This window comes from Centruroides vittatus, unplaced genomic scaffold (genome assembly GCF_030686945.1).
Source record: "Centruroides vittatus isolate TY-2023 unplaced genomic scaffold, ASM3068694v2 contig_799, whole genome shotgun sequence".
Classification (NCBI taxonomy): Eukaryota; Metazoa; Arthropoda; class Arachnida; order Scorpiones; family Buthidae; genus Centruroides; species Centruroides vittatus.
In genome coordinates, this window is record NW_027122516.1 from 2,990,938 (window position 1) to 3,008,281 (window position 17,344).

The window sequence follows — 17,344 nt, forward strand, 5'->3', positions numbered from 1 at the left end:
TAGATGTCAATTTAATACATGCGAGCTTCAGAATGTGATTCTATTGTCCTGATCTAAAATTCCAGTTTCTCAACTTCAGAACCTTGTAAAAAAATATGCCAAAGTGATGTTTTGAAGTTTGTATTTCTGGAAACAAAATTGTTAAAATTTGATTTCTTTTGATTTTACACTTAGAATTGAGGCCGTTTGACTTACATCTTTACTTCTAAAAACTGTAGTTGAGAACCACTGGTTGTACTTATTCACATCTCGTCATTACCAATTATGGATATGCCATATAGCTCAATTGTCTACAGTTATTTTTGCTGTTAATTCACTGTTTTACAGAAGTGTTAGCATTATCATAAAGCAAACTTACTTTTCTGCCATCTGAATAATGCATACAAGCTTAATTGCAGCATAAAATCATTTAAATCTCTAGAAATTTAAGCTGTTAAAGTTGTGTCCATAATTTAGACTCAAAAAAAAAAAAAAAACATTGATTTTTAATAATTATAAGAGTTAGAGTTGTTGGAATTTTCACTGTTATTTTCAATGGGATTCAACTTTTTGAATCTCGTGGACCACTATCATGAATTTTTTTAAACGATACAAACATCTATAGAATAAAAGCTTTATTTTATTTTGTTAATATGAAATTCAATTGTTTATGACAAATTAGTGTGAAGCTTGTTGCTACTTGTTTGAAATAAGTTTATGGCTATTTTGCTCTTTTTCATGAAAGACAACATTATTGCACTCGCAACATTATTTATTGATTTTTTCGATATTATTTATTGATAAGTGATTTTTTTTGTTTTGATTTTAGATTTGAATAAAAAAAACCCAATGAGTGAGAAAAAGCAATCAAGCATTTTGCATTTCTTTTGTAATACTTCACATAACTTGTTGATAAATGTACAGATTTCTCCATAGACCACCAAAATTTTTTTGCAAACCACTGGCTGGGGACCATTGAGCTATATGATTCAAACTGATATATTAGGATTTAATAATTTAGCTTATTTCTTTCTTTCTGAAAAAAATCTAGGATTGGTTGCACGAGTTTTAATCCCAAGTGTAAATGCACTTTAATCTATAGAATAATCCACAATGCATCACACAAATATAAATTGCTAGAATAAATTAAGTTAATTGACCAGTTTTGAGCTGTTAAAATTTATTCTACAGATTAGCAAAGAAACAAGATGGCTGACATCAGTTTTAATGTGGATGACCTCTTGTTTGGAATATTTAAGCAATGTCTTAATTCTGACAATATTTTTAAAAAGAACAGATTTTAGAAAATTGTATAGCGATTGTAAGTGTTTCACGGGCAATTTGATTTTAAAAAAAGCAACTGTTTATGTTTATTGTAGATAATAAGTGAACCATATTTTACACTTGTAGTAATGAAAAATATATCATCATAAAATACATATATGCAAATACTGTAGAATCTGCCAAAATGATATATATTTCTCCTGAACACACCAATTTGTCTTTGCATTTGCTTACTCATTTTTTTCACTCATTCAACTTGTTTACAAGTGCTTTTGATAATGCAACTGCGTATTAAGAATTTTTCAACTAACTGGCTGTTAACTATCTTCCAAAGTAGTTCATGCAATGACCATAGCTTATTCTTTAGATTAGTGACAAGTTTATTCTATAGCTAGTTATTCTGTAGTTTAAATGGTAACTCATGTAACTGGCCCCTAGTTTTGTAGTTATTTGTTTAATTTTCTACCTAATATACAAATGTTATGATTTTCTATCATCTGTTATTCATTCTATTGTCTTATTATCCATTAACTCTTGTACACTCAAATATATTCAGTATCAAATCTAAATTCAAAGGTGTTTTCTTTTTCCTAAATATGCATCAATCTCTCAATTTTTTTTTTTTAAATATAGATTTATGCAAGAGAGTTTTAAAACTCATTCATAAGTAAGAAACAATACTTTATTCATAGTCCAGTGTTCAGTAGTTTGGTATGGAGTAAATTTATTTCAAAAGTTTATTATTCATCTTTTCTATTTTTTTACACAGAAAACTATTTTTAATTTTACATTTAAGAGACTAAAATCCTTTATATATCTAGCAATTTATTAAATAAAAAATTTTGAAGCTATTACAATAGTTATCTTTAGGTTTCAAACAAAAAGCTATTGACTTGCGAGCACTAAAATTGACCTTTCTTTGCTTCTAGACTTATTACACTACTAGGTAAAGAAAGGCCAATTTTAGTGCTCACAAGTCAATACGAAGACTAGACAAGAAGTGTATCATAGTATAAAAAGCTGTGTGTCAAATTATTCTGAAACTATGATAGTTTAAAACCTTTGTTTCTTTTGTAGTTCTTTAGACTAAAAAATATTTTTATTTTAAGCAGAATGAAAGATTGTTCAATAAATTAACAATGATTGTATACAATCCTCCTTTCTACATATATATCTTTATAGATAAACAGGGCATCAATACATATTCATGTGATAATACTTTCACCTGTGGAATGTCTCTAATTACCATGTTGACTGTACTGTTCTACAATAATTCTTAAAAGTGAATGATAATTTGTATGTCCACACTAATTTTGTCAGTACCAGAGACATACATCCGACAAAATTGGATTAAAGTTCAACCTGGATAATTCTCACCACCACCTATCAACATAGCTACCTTCTGCCATTTTTCATTTCATATTCCTTCTTCCTTCACTTTTACAATTCTATATCTAACTCTCTATAAATATGCAATATAAACATCATCATCATGTGAAATTTCCAGGCTTTAACAGATATGGTTTTATTTTTTTTGCATAAATTTGCCTCTCATTGTTGTCATAAATTATTGAAATTTGAACATTTTCCTGAATAAATGATTCTAGCAGTATCAGAGTATGTTAAGTTTAATCATAATAATAATTTTGTGTGTTTTTAATACAGGTGGTTATTATTACTACTACTACTAAGTAGATTCAAATAACCAATCCTGAATTTTTAATTACCAGTACTCAAATGATTAAAGCCAGTTTACATTCAGGTTAAATGAGGCTAATTAATTAGCCTTATTGTAGCTTGAATATAATCCGTCTTTAGTTATTTTTCATTCGGAAATGTCAAATTGCTTTCAAAAGTATTCGCAAATATATTTTAAGGTTTTAGTTCAGGTATCATCAGTAAAATATTATTTTATAAAGCTCTTTTTAATACAGTGACATTCCACATTCCACACTCACTTCGTTTAACCTTAATATCCGGTATTTCTTGATCGTCCAAACAAACGTTTTCGTCCTCTCTGAGGACTGCCTCAGGTTATTCGAACAAAAGAATAAATTAGAGCAGGATTCCAATTTGGCAACACTCTGTCGCACGCGTGGCGTTACATGTGTGACGAATACGAAAAAGGCAACGCGTCATAGCGCACGCGTATAGTCAAATTATATTCGAATATTTTGAAAGTTCCTCGAGAAATTAATTCAAAAAAATTGGAATCCTGCTCTAATTTATTCTTTTGTTCGAATAACCTGAGGCAGTCCTCGGAGAGGATGAAAACGTTTGTTTGGACGATCAAGAAATACCGGATATTAAGGTTAAACGAAGTGAGTGTGTATTAAGTTAACCGGTATTTAAGTCAAGTAGATGTGGTAATTCCACATTCCACTGAAGCTCTGCTGTACACAATAAAGATGCCTGAAGATGGTCAATTGAAGTAACCAAAAACATTAGCATTTTGATTATTCTAAGAAATATATTACTGGAATTTAAAAGTTATGTACTTTTATTGGGTGTTAGCTGTGTGCCTGGCATTGCACAGTCTTTTGAAGGGTGGGAAATTGTTGAGGTTGGGTTGGGAGAGGGTGATAAAAACAATGGTATTAGTAACTAAATTATACATTTATTGACCCAAGTATTTACAATAATAAAACTGCAAAACGCAAAACATTGCTCAGGCTTAAGAGGGAGTGGGCTTTAGAGGTGATTGGGGTTGGGGACTCCCATAAGTATTTTCTAGGATGTTGAAGAATATTTGTGCAAATTTGGTACAGATACATTGAATAGTGTAGAACCGTTTACCTTATGTAAATACATATGTTAACTTTTGTTATATATATAACAAACATATATACATAAATCAACATATATTATAAAAGTAAGTGTACAATGTGCATGCTGCTAAAATTCAAAAACGAGTCCCGGTACGATCAAGGGAGTTATATGGTGTGGTAGCCCTCTATCCCCCATCCATGAAGAAGGTTCTCATTTTTACCTGAAGGGTGTGCTGTTGAAGATATAAGGGCCAGAAGTTTTGCCCTCTAGAAATTTCCCACTGACCAGTTTTCCAGTAGTCCTAAGCGTTGGGAAGCATGCCAATGCTTAGGACTACTGGAAAACGACAACCACTGGGAATTAACACTACAAGAAGCCTCAATCACAGCCTCAGCTGAACAAATCAGAGACTTATTCGCCATAATTCTAACAACATGTAACCCATCGAATCCAAAACAGCTATGGGACTCCTTCAAAGAGAGTATGAGTGATGACATACTGTACCAAATCTGACAAGCTCATCCAGAACTGGCCATCGAATTCAATGACGACATCTTCAATGAAACACTCATTCACCTAGAAGATAAATGTTTAGCAATAAAAAACCAGACCTTAGTACAACTTGGGATGCCAGCACCATGAAAAGATGCTTTCAGTGTGCTAAACTTCAAAATTACAAAGGAAAAAAGCTACAACATCAATAAACTACTTCAATACATTGCTCACAACAAACCACTCCTCAATGACAATCAAAAAAAAATTTATGTTATCATGGACCAGATCAACAACAACACTGGTGGAATTATTTACTTGGACACACCAGGTGGCACTGGGAAAACGTTTCTGATAAATCTATTGCTGGCAGAAATACGTGCTAAACAACACATCGCACTTGCACTGGCATCATCCGGCATTGCAGTCACACTTGTGGAAGGAGGACGAACTGCCCATTCGGCCCTACAACTACCGTTGAATATAGCCAAAGAACAATTCCCGGTATGTAAAATCTCAAGAGGATCTGGACAGGGTGAACTTCTAAAACAAGCTAAAATTATCTTCTGGGACGAATGCACAATGGCATACAAAAAAATCCCTCAAAGCCATGGACAGAACATTACAAGACTTGCGAGGAAACTCTGAAGTGATGGGAGGAGCTCTACTCATACTCTCAGGAGATTTTCGACAAACACTTCAAGTTATCTCCAATTTAACACCAGCAGACGAGATCAATGCATGCTTAAAAAAAATCACATATCTGGCCACACATACAAATACTGCGATACAAATTAACAAAAAATATGAGAGTTGAACTCTCGAAAGATGAAACAACAGCACATTTTGCTCAAAAACTTTTACAAATAGGCGAAGGCACATATCCCACTGACCAGATGACTGCCCTCATTGAACCCAACAGTGATTTTTGCAACATAGCCACTACTGAAAACGAACTCATCGACCAAATTTATCCAAACATTGTTCACAACTATACCAATCCAGAATGGCTATTTCAAAGGGCAATTTTGGCAACTAAAAATAATATTGTCGACAATATCAACTTTAATATTCAAAAGAAAATTCCCAATGAGAGAATATACAAATCAATCGACACGATGGTAAACGTTGAAGAAAGTGTCAACTTCCCTACAGAATTTCTAAACTGTTTGCAAGTACCAGGAATGCCATTACACTGCCTTCGACTGAAAATTGGATCTCCGATCATACTACTCAGAAATCTGAACTTACCAAAACTATGTAATGGAACAAGGATGATTGTCAAACAGCTATCGAATAACATCATCGAAGCCAAACTTATGACTGGAAAGGACAAAGGACACACAGTATTTATCCCCAGAATACCACTGATCTCTACTGAACTGCCATTCCAATTTAAAAGACTGCAATTTCCAATCAAATTAGCTTATAGTTTTACAATTAACAAAGCGCAAGGACACACTTTAAAACATTGCGGCATCGACCTCAAACACTCCTGCTTCTCTCACGGTCAACTATACGTAGCTTGCTCTCGAGTAGGAAATTTGAAAAATTTGTACATGGATACCTTGGATAACAAAATGAAAAACGTTGTTTATAAACAAGTATTGTAAATAGAATGTGTTTTCAATAAAATTTTTTTACCTCTTTATATTTTAAAGTTTATCCTTTTATTCCAACTACCACACAATCTCATATCAACTCCCTGAGCGAAGCCGGGTACCCCAGCTAATATATACAGTTGACTCCACATAAGTCGACACCTGGATAACTCGACGTCGTAGGTTAATTAGTCAGTTTTCTGTGGTCCCGGTCAACTTACATAGGCAATAATGTTATTAATGTTAAAAAACTTGGTTTACTTGACATCGTTTGACTCGTCACCACTGGATAAATCAACATACTTTTTCTGTTTCACACTTTTCAGAATTCTGATAAGTCGACTTTCCCCCTGAAAAATAAGTTCACACCGTACAATAAGCTGTGTGGTGTGAACTTATTTTTCAGGGGGAAAGTCGACTTATCAGAATTCTGAAAAGTGTGAAACAGAAAAAGTATGTTGATTTATCCAGTGGTGAAGAGTTAAACGATGTTGAGTAAATCAAGTTTTTTAAGGTTAATAACATTAATGCCTATGTAAGTCAGCCAGGACCACAAAAAATTGACTACATAACCAACGAGTGTCGCGTTATCTGGGTGTAGACTTACGCAGAGTTGACTGTATTAGTTGACTATATATATATACAGTTGACTCTGCATAAGTCGACACCCCAAGGGGAAGTGGAAATGTGTCGAGTTATCCGATGTGACGACTAAAGCAAAGTTGGAAAAAAAAAAAACCACAATTAGGAAAATACAGTAGTGCATTATACAGTAGTATAGGCTTACAATACATTGTGTCCTCTATTTACAATTACTCTGTAGATGAAAAACTGAAAAATTCGTTTAGTGTTGTTTGTTTTGAGCACTTAACTGTCTTGACTTTCTTTTTCAACGATCATGAATGCATTGAAAACATCATCTTTGCAATTGTCAATTGTTGGCAAATAACGTCTAAGGATTCTTAGTGCCTCTAGCGTGAGAAAATGCAAAATTGGATTCTGGTGTGACGATGCAGATTGTATATTTTCTTTTTGTTTATCTGTTATTATTTTATACATACAATGTTAAGGTATTTTTACTAATATGTATATATATATTAATAAATCAATTATTAATAAATAAATCAACTCCCCCTCCTGAAAAAAATGAGTTTGCACCATGCATATGGAGTGAATTCATTTTTTCAGGAGAGGGTGACGACTTATCAGAGTGTGGGACAGCAAAAGTATGTTGACTTATCCAGTGGTGAAGAGTTAAACGGTGTCGAGTAAACCGAAGTTTTTTAACATTAATGCCTATGTAAGTCAGCCGGGACCAGAGAAAACTGACTACTTAACTGATGGTGTCGAGTTATCCGGGTGACGACTTATTTATTGTATATTTTTATTTTATTCTTTCCTCTCCTGTTATTGTTCTGAATTTATTGTCTTTGTAAATACTTTATGAAGTTTATATTGACAAAATATCAAATTCTTAATGACGATTAACAGTATTAAAATTAATGATAAAAGATTGAATAACAGTAACCATAACTTATACATGATGAGACATAAACAAGGAAATTATCTTTTAAAATAAGAATCTGTCTCCACTAGTAATAAATTGAGAAAAGCATTAGAAAGGCCAAGTGTGTGATATGTTATATCTTTCATGAAATCATTTATAATAACAATTAATTTAAGAAATTATTCAGCTCTAATTTAGAACTGAAAAATTATCAAAAGTATAATCAAACAAGAAATTTAAAGAAATTTGCATTCAGAGATGATTAGTATGAATTTCATTAAATTATACAATATCACAATCAATGAATATGCTTCATACAGGAACAACAACAAAAAAAAAAAAGGTAATAAGTCTACATGTCATTAAATAGAAATCATTTAACTTTATTATTTTTCTGTTCCACAACCTTCTAATTGACAGATTATAAATTTATCTTTGTTTATTTAAAATAATTCACTTTTACGGTTAATGTGACCTTTGATGTATTTAAATATTTTCTTCTTATTGGACTAACTTGCTAACATAATAATGAGATTATAATAAATTACATATATCTTTATATGCGTATCTCTCTCTCTCTCAGAATAAAATTAAAATGTATACAGCACTTGTAACTATTTTTTATTTTTATTTTTTAAAGTATAACTACTGTTAAAACTGACAAATGTTACATTGTTCAGCCATGATAAACCTGTGTGTTATAGGTTATTTTTTAAACTTATTTTTTCTTTTAAAAAGGATCAGATTTCTTTAGATTTGGATTGCTTCTAGATTGTTTTTAAAATATAAGATTGTGTTTTCTATTCATCTGGATTTTCCAATTGAATTTGTTATTTCTTTTCAAATAAATTTGTTATAAAAAAATTAATTATTTTTAAAAATTAGAACACTTTTATTCCTAGTAAAATGTTTTGCTCTTAACGAACAGTTAAGAGCAAAACATTTTACTAAACAAACTTGACAAATCAAATTTTTGTTGAATCAAAATACATTGAAATGAGTATTTTCTAGTGCAAAAAGTATTAATGTAATTGCAAAATTAGAAGATTCAGTCAGAATAAGTCTGTGAAAATTAAAATAGAAATAAATAAATTCATTTTTAGAATTTTTGGATAAAATTTTCAGTTTTATTAGTTTGAATATCAATAAATAAAATGAGCGATGAAAGTTGCAGAGATTTACTTAAGTTAACAATAAATAATTTTTAATTGTTTTGATGATATAAGTTTTAAAATATAACCTATAAAATAAAGTCTTATAAGTTTTTTATTTACCATTATATTTAATTCTAAGAATTAAACTAATCATAATAATTAGTCTAGAATGTCAAATTTATTCCGTTAGACAGAATTTAGTTTTGAATTCAAGAGTTATCTATCTGAAATATGGGAGTTGCATATTGATATTCACCTCTCTCTCTAGAACTTCATTAATAAAGTTTATTCTACTATATCTAATACAAACAAAATTATTTTAAATAAATTAGAATAGCATTTTCTCATTAATTCTTAAAATAATACTTCTCCTCGTGAACTCATTCATTATTTACAAAAAGAAAATTAATTAAACATCATCAAATATTAAAAAATGTTGCTAAAATAATCACATCCATTATCATTTATTTAAGACTTATTAATGATTCACTAACTTGTTAATACTTTTATACAAAAAAAAATACAGAGTGAGGGCTTAAATATTTGTTGCCTGATTAAAATAATGATAGATTTTTATAAAAATGAGTTAAAATAGTAGAAATTTTTTTAATACTTTAAGGAGAGTAATAATGTATGTTTTACAATTATAATGAAATTGAAAAATCGTAATAAAAATATCCAGTTTGCACAATTAAAGAAATTTTTGTGACAACAAAATGATTAAAATTGCGTAATAAATTGTATAACTAAAAATGAAATTCCTAAAATAAAAAAGTAGCTTTAACTCCAATAGACTTTTTTTACTTTTTAGGCTACTGTCAGAATTTGAAAACTCAGTTCTATACTTCATCAAATTTATATAAAAATTCTGACTAATGCCTAGTTTACAATTTTTAATTGTTTTCTATTATGTATATATAAACATCTCAAAGCCTGATAACGTAGCCCAATTTTAATCCAGCTATTGTTTGGCATTACTATTATGTAAATATGATTATGATATACTATGTTTTCTCGATTCTAATGCATACCCAATTTTCAAGATGTCAAAACTTGAAAAAGTTAGCTTGCAAATTAATGTTTGTCCTATATCACTAAAAACACAGCTGCAAAAAGTCAAACAGCTGTATTTAAACAGTAATTATATGCATTTTTGAAAAGCATTTTATCTTTGTGTTTACAGTGCTTCGTGATGTCCATATTTTCAGTTATATTCATTTGTGACTATTATCAGGTACAGAAAACTTGCAGACTAATACAAAATCAGTCAAAATTATAATGTTATCAATGTTTTAACAACAAGATTTTGCATCTCTATGCAAAAGTTTAAAATTTACAAAATATGTAGTATCACACTAAAATCCTGTAGGCATGTTCTTCAGCATAGTAGATAACTCTCCACTTAAATGTAATGTTATGGAAGAGTCATCTGCTGGACATCATTTACTCAGCTTGCTGTAGTTCAAAAGACCACCAAACCATTCCAAAACCGAAATGCAAATTGCTAAGTGGAGTAAAGAGCAAATGATGCAAACAAGAATGTTAAGTCAACTTTGTTCTCGATTCTAATGTGCACCCCAAGTTTTGAGAGTAGAAAAGTCCAAGAAATTATGCATTATAAAGTGAATTATATTGAGAAAACAGCATATGGTGATACTTCTGATGGAGATGTGGCTGCAAGAAGAAAATCTCTGGATTCTGACAGTAGCTTATAAAGAAAAAACTGTTAGAGTTAAAGCTACTTTTTTATTTTAGGAACATTTTATTTGTCATGTGAGCTTAATTTGGATCCCTTAAATTTATTTTACAATTTTTATGTAAATTTGATAAATGCTTAGTCTGCAGTTTTTAATTACTTGCTACTATGTAAACAAAGACTATGTTAATATGTCGAGATTTTTTTTAAAATTAAAAATGGGGAAATTACGTTCTCCTTTGAGTGTTTTTCACCTTTTTTTTTGCGATGTGACCACAATTTGCATATACATTTCATATATTCTATATTTATAAATAATAAGAATATGTTCAAATATACTAAACACAAATGTAATGCAATTTTGATTGATATGATGTTACAAAGTACAACTATAATTAGTTAATGAAAATTAAGGAAGTTTTGATCAGAAAAATGGGATTGTTTATCTCATTCAGGTACACAATTTTAAATTGCACAATAGTATTGAGAATGGTTTGTTAGGTTATTCTGGAAGTATGTCTCTATCAAAGCTTGAAGAAGAAAACTGTTGGTTGGTTGGATCAAATTTAACATACAAATCAAAGATAGATATTTATTATTAATGAGATTTATTTAAAAAATAACATCTAATGTTATGTATGTGTAAAGTGATTAGATTTTTACTTTTTTAGCTGTTATATATAACAGAAGGAAAGTAGGGCAATCGGTCAAAAAATGAACCCCTCTGAGATTTTTACATTTTTGGGCTCAGGATACCTTGAAATGTCGAAGTGTGTGTGAGAGGGGCATAATTTTCTTCACTCTCTTTGAAGCTTAACTCCTGTGCTTTTTTGTCAAATTTCTGAAATTTTGCAGGGATGTTTTTGTATTAGGGGGATTAATGACATTAAATTTTGGTGATCAAAGATCAAGGGGTCGTGTGTGTCTCCAGTAGGGTCGGACGTAATGACGATTTTACTTGTTATTAGCATTTACAATTTTTTTTCTATAAAACATGCCTACCCTCAAAAGTAAGCTTTTTGCCGTTTTATAATAATTAAAAATATGATATTTTATTTAAAAACTTTATAACAGATGGTCCAACAGACAAGTTTTAAATGTTGATGGGAAAGTTAATTAAACTCTTTGCTGGATTTTTTTTTATATAGAAAACTTGTGAATTTTTGTATTCAAAATGTACTCTTGCAACAACAAGGATTAGTGCCACAGTTTGATATTTTATAACTGCTAATTGTATTGATCTTCTCAATGTAAGTTGCCAAATCTAAAATTCTCTATATGTAGAGAGATATCTGTAAAGTGTGAAGAGAAGAATATTTTAAAAAATTTTTCCCTCTAAAAATGTAAGGGAATTTTAAAAATTTACACTAGAAAAAATTTTAAAATGAATAGATACTTTTCTATTTTGATGGACTGTTGCATTGCACCACAAACTTAACAATGTACTTAATATAATATTAATATTTACTACAACTAAAATGTTTGAGAACTTTTATGCTAGAATGCTTGTAGACAGCAAATCTGGCTTTTATAAATTTACATTAGGATTTTCTTATTGATATCATTAAAAATTTAGAGGTTCAGAGCTGAGACTTATCAAACAAATTGGACTTATCAAAATAGTTCAAGAACAGTTGTTGCAAATTCCTGAAGGAAAAAAAAAACCATTACTTGAAAAATTTTAAAATCTTATTTGAAAAAAGTTTTATACAAAACTGCACTGTGATTTAATGCAGTACTGTGTGAAGAGCATGTAAGGTTAGATATAAATCCAAACATCATTGCTGCATTTAAATATGCACTCTCTAACAACAGTTGGTGTTGAGAGATCATTTTTTTCATATAACAATATTCTGCTGAAAAACAAGATTTACAGATTCGAACATACACCTAAGCACTAATTTTCCAGCAAATAAACATAAACAAACTTACACTTCAAATGTTTTTGGCCACCAATTTTATTGGCCTTCTTCAGGAAAACAACGGAAAAAAAGCATTCTATAAATAGAACAATGCCACGTTGTAAATTTCAAAAGATCGTAAACGGCTGTGACATATAGTGTGTGACGTATTTTATGAGTTTAGGTAGTGTTTCCAAGCCGTTGAAACAGGAATGACATCGGTGTTGATGCAGGTTCCATTCCTGCTAGCCTTGTAGATCTCTACCGCTTCTAAAATTTTAACAACTTGCCTGTCAAAGACCTTGTGAATTAGCTTGGCCTGGTCCCAACAGGGGGGAAATCCCCGGATCACTGGCCCTGGTTAAAGCAGTATTGGTGTTTGTTTTTAGCACGTCATATTTGTGATCTTTTAGTCTTGCCTGCAGCGATCTGTACGTGGATCCTATATACAACAGTATTCTGTCAAACCTCTCATCATGTAGGGGGATGCGGTAAATCCCAGGAGCCATTGCGTCCTTAGCTCTGTCCTTCCAACGTTTTCCGCCTTCTGTCAAACGCGGTTTCCTTTTGTAGGTCAGGAGTACGTTTCTATTCTTTGCAATCCTTCTATAGATGCAAAGTAGCGACAGTTCATAGTCTAAGAATTCCTGATTCGTTTCAGCTTTGTTGGCGATGTTCGATGACTGGGCCAGATATTTTGATGCAAGTTTGTCAATAAAGCTGTAGCTATATCCATGGTTGAATGCTACCTGTTTGAGATGTTCAAGCTCCTTTTGCATATCCGATGAGCATGTAGAATGTGTGTAGGCTCTGGCTACCAGTGCATGGAAGGCAGAAGTTTTATGAGACCATGGATCAGCTGAATTGGCTGGTATGAAATGGGGGGCGTATGTATCTTTGCGGTAAACAGCTGTGACGATTTTGTTGCCAGCCACTTGAATCCTGATGTCTAAAAAGTTCACAGTATTACGATCTTCCCGATCCAACTTTAGCGTTAGTCCGTAGCCATTATTATTAAACAGATTTAACATCTCGCTAATGTCTGGACGTCTTCTCCATACAATTAAAATGTCATCGACATATCAGGTGTAAAGAAGGATGTTGTGCATGATGTTTTTCAAGGATCACTCTTCCAACTGTCGTATAACCAATTCACAGAGATCCCCTGAGATGGGGCTACCCATGGGTACTCCTCGTTTTTGGATGTAGGTGCGTTGGTTAAAATAAAAAGAGGACGAGTAGCATAATAAGTGAGTGAGCTCTAGTATTTGCGAGTGGTATAATTAAGCATCAGGAGTAGTGCTTAGAAAGAAATCTCACAATGCACAGAAGCAAGGCTCTAATTTTATAGATGGAAACATGGAAACAAAATCAAAGACAGTAAAGTACTCTTCTCCATTCAAAGTAATGGCAGCCAGTTTGGATAGAAGTGCACAAGAATCTGCGATCGTGTATGAATACGACTGAAGGTGTTTCTTTAACCTGTGGTGTATGCATTACTCTAATACGAACGTTGGGAATCTGGCTTTATCAATCGCCGACCATAATTGTTGACCAGGTTTGTACGTCTTAGCAAAGGCGAAGAGGTGTGGAGTGTCAGGGGAGCTGACCACTGTGTGCTGCAAGCCAAGTATGGATGCAAGGCCACTGCGTGTGAACCTAACAACACGACTTTGTAGTTTAGATATATATGAGGCCTCCGAGAGCTGACATTGCGTGTCCGCTATGTATTGTTGCAATGTATCAACATATGTAGACCTTTTCATGACCACGACTGCCTTGCTTTTATCAGTCTTGACCAATGTGATGTTCTGTGATCTGAGCCAAATTCTATGCCAGTGATCTGGGGATTTCCCCCCTGTTGGGACCAGGCCAAGCTAATTCACAAGGTCTTTAACCGGCAAGTTATTAAAATTTTAGAAGCGGTGGAGATCTACAAGGCTAGCAAGAATGGAACCTGCATCAATACCGATGTCATTCCTGTTTCAACGGCTTGGAAACACTACCTAGATTCGTGAAATATGTCACACACTATACATCACAGCCGTTTACGATCTTTTGAAATTTACAACGCGGCATTGTTCTATTTATAGGACACTTTTTTTCCATTGTTTTCCTGAAGAAGGCCAATAAAATTGGTGGCCGAAAACGTTCGAAATGTAAGTTTGTTTATGTTTATTTGCTAGAAAATTAGTGCTTAGGTGTATGTTCGAATCTATATATACTGTTCCAGGTTTTTGAGGAAGTTATATTCAGTACAAGATTTACTAAAAAAATACAGTTATATGCAGTTGTTTACTGTAATAGTAACTTCAACATAAATTAAAATAACAACATAAAGTAAATTAGAATTAAAAAATATAGATATTAATACTATATACATTATTATATTTTAATTATTTCTAATATTAAAAATATAACAAATGCTAAATTCAAAATTAAAAGAATTATGGAGTTCACTAATTGTTCATTAATTCTCTTTCAGGTCTTTGTTATGTGTTAACAATAAAGATTAATAAAGTTGCTGCTAAAAATACTGGCTTGATAAGCAAATAACTTCATACACACATACATACACCATAAACCAGTAAAAATAAAATAATTTTAATGAAAACAAACACTTTCTTTTGTATTCAACAAACATTGTCAGATTCTACAACTAGAATACAAAATACGTTTTTGAATTTGCTATTTTTGAAATTTTTACTGCTACTTTTTCAACTTTTTGTGGATACAAAATATGATCTCTAGTCATAACTCTATCAGTTTTGATAGATTTGTCATAATATAATACCTCAAGTCAATAGTATGAGTAATTTTGTAATAAAATTTATCACAAAATTAACTACAGGCCTCTCACTTATACACCTCATTTAATCAACTCTCTCAGTTATGAGATTTTTTCACTTGTTCTGGCTGAAGCCTATCCTATGGGAGATAACGTCTAAAATCTCTCATTTGAACAACTCTCAGTTCTACACCCCTACAAATGGTTTAGACTAATGTATTTTTCTTTCACTTTATCATTGTGATTGTATCAGTCACAAGAACAGAGTAGGGTCACTTTTTGCCATAGGTCAAACAGGTGATCAGGAAGATAAGAAAGCAGAGAGAATTATCATACTGGACATAATATCTGTTTTTAGAAAGAGAATGGCTGCTGGCTATACATTTATATAAAACAAGTGGTAATGTCATAATCCTTTAGCAACCATTGTCATGTATGTCCAGAGTATTGTTGCATTCTAGTAAACTGTTGCCAGATATGTATTGACTAATAACTTTGATATGAATTTTGTGTCAGGCCACAATTGTCAAAATTTGAAAAATATGCATATAAATGAATTGACCTTCCCTGATATGTATTCTATATGACTATGTCAAAAGTACCCTTTGGATGGCCAATGAAATTTCCAAAATCTCTGTACTTCCAGTTTCTACCCTTAGGGTGCAACTATGCAGACGCGGGCGAGCGAATTTTCCGAGCGAGCGAGAATATGTGGGGAGAAGAGGCAAGACGCGATAAATATCAAAACCTGTCAGATATGTGTGAGAACCAGAAATTCGCTCTCGCCAGCGTTATTTCTCGCTTCTTGCTTGTGCATGGTTTTCCTTTGCGAGAACTAAATCGCTCGCAACCTCTCGCTTGCTCTAAATTTGCGTCTGCATAGTTGCACCCTAATGGAGATTTTAACATAAAGAAAAATACACTACTGTACTTTGGCCCCGCAGGCCCATTTTTGCAGCAAAACTTGGATAATTTCTGGGTGAAATAGGTAGCTACTTTGCCAGATTTAACTTTGTATTTTGAATTTAAAAGAAATAATGCTTTTAACTGCCACCTTAATCAATCTGAAAGGGGTAAATTACAGTTATATTTTTAACATTTTTCATTCAAGTTGGTCAATCTCTTTTGTACAACTCTCTCACTTATATGACTTTTACCATTGGTCCCTTTAGAGTTATACAATCGAGAGGTCACCGTATTTCAACATTTTAAATTCTTGAGTTCAGTTTAATGGCATGAATTTATTATATTTTTATATTTTTATGCAGTTTAAATTCTTAATATTGTCATTCATATAATGTGTACACATACATATTGAAATGTTTTAAATACTTTAACACATGAAAAACATTTCAGTGCATATTTAAACTTCTACTTTGTATTATTTATTTCTTTTTTACTTGTATATATTATAAGGATATTATTAGTTATAAATAAAAATTTTTTAAAATTTTTATAAGTGTTTTGCATAAAAATTTCTAATACTATTGTACTTAATGAGATGCTGTAATTAAGTTCTCTTCAAAGTTAATGGCTGAAGAATTTAAATTACCATATATCTTGGCGGATAAGACGACGTGTAAATTTTCAAGGAAGTTTTATAGTTTTAGCATATATCTGTCCTATAAGACGACCCCCAAACTATCAACGGCCTATGAATTTAGTTTAAATCAGCAATCATTATCTGAATAATAATACTGTATAGCGTATATGGAATTATGTCCTATTTGTAATTTTTCGAATGAACAAATTTTATATTCTTGCATCTGGCGGTTTTTGCAAACATTCGCACTAATTCGGGCATTTGGGTAATGACCATAACTATTCACAAAAACATTCTATGGGCTATTCTATTCTGTGCACATACCCTACTCTCTTTTAGTAAATAATTACGGTTTGTCTGTCTTTTTATAATGGTTTTAATTTATATAAATTTCAATCTAATTTTTTTGTATCTGTCCTATAAGACGACCCCGGATTTTCGGGGCCATTTTTATGGTTCAACTATCATCTTATCAGCCGAGATATACGGTATATAGTAAAAGTAGCAGAGGATTTGAAAGTTGAATAAACCTTTCAGAATTTCTTGTTTCAACTTAAATTTAAAAATAACAGTAAATAAGTAGTTGGTTGAAGTAGCTAAAGTGTATTCTAACCATGCTAAGAGACTTGG

At 31.6% G+C, this 17,344-nt stretch overlaps 2 protein-coding genes across 2 annotated transcripts in view; both read left to right on the forward strand.

The window, feature by feature from the left end:
- The window catches only part of LOC136981933 (putative uncharacterized protein DDB_G0282133), a 67,027-nt gene that overhangs the window by 11,385 nt on the left and 38,298 nt on the right, over positions 1 to 17,344 (forward strand). The gene's annotated exons all lie outside the window — the stretch shown is intronic.
- LOC136981975 (ATP-dependent DNA helicase pif1-like) lies at positions 5,331 to 6,137 on the forward strand. The gene has a single exon (XM_067278401.1). It carries the CDS (start codon positions 5,331 to 5,333, stop codon positions 6,135 to 6,137), a length of 807 nt encoding a protein of 268 aa, XP_067134502.1.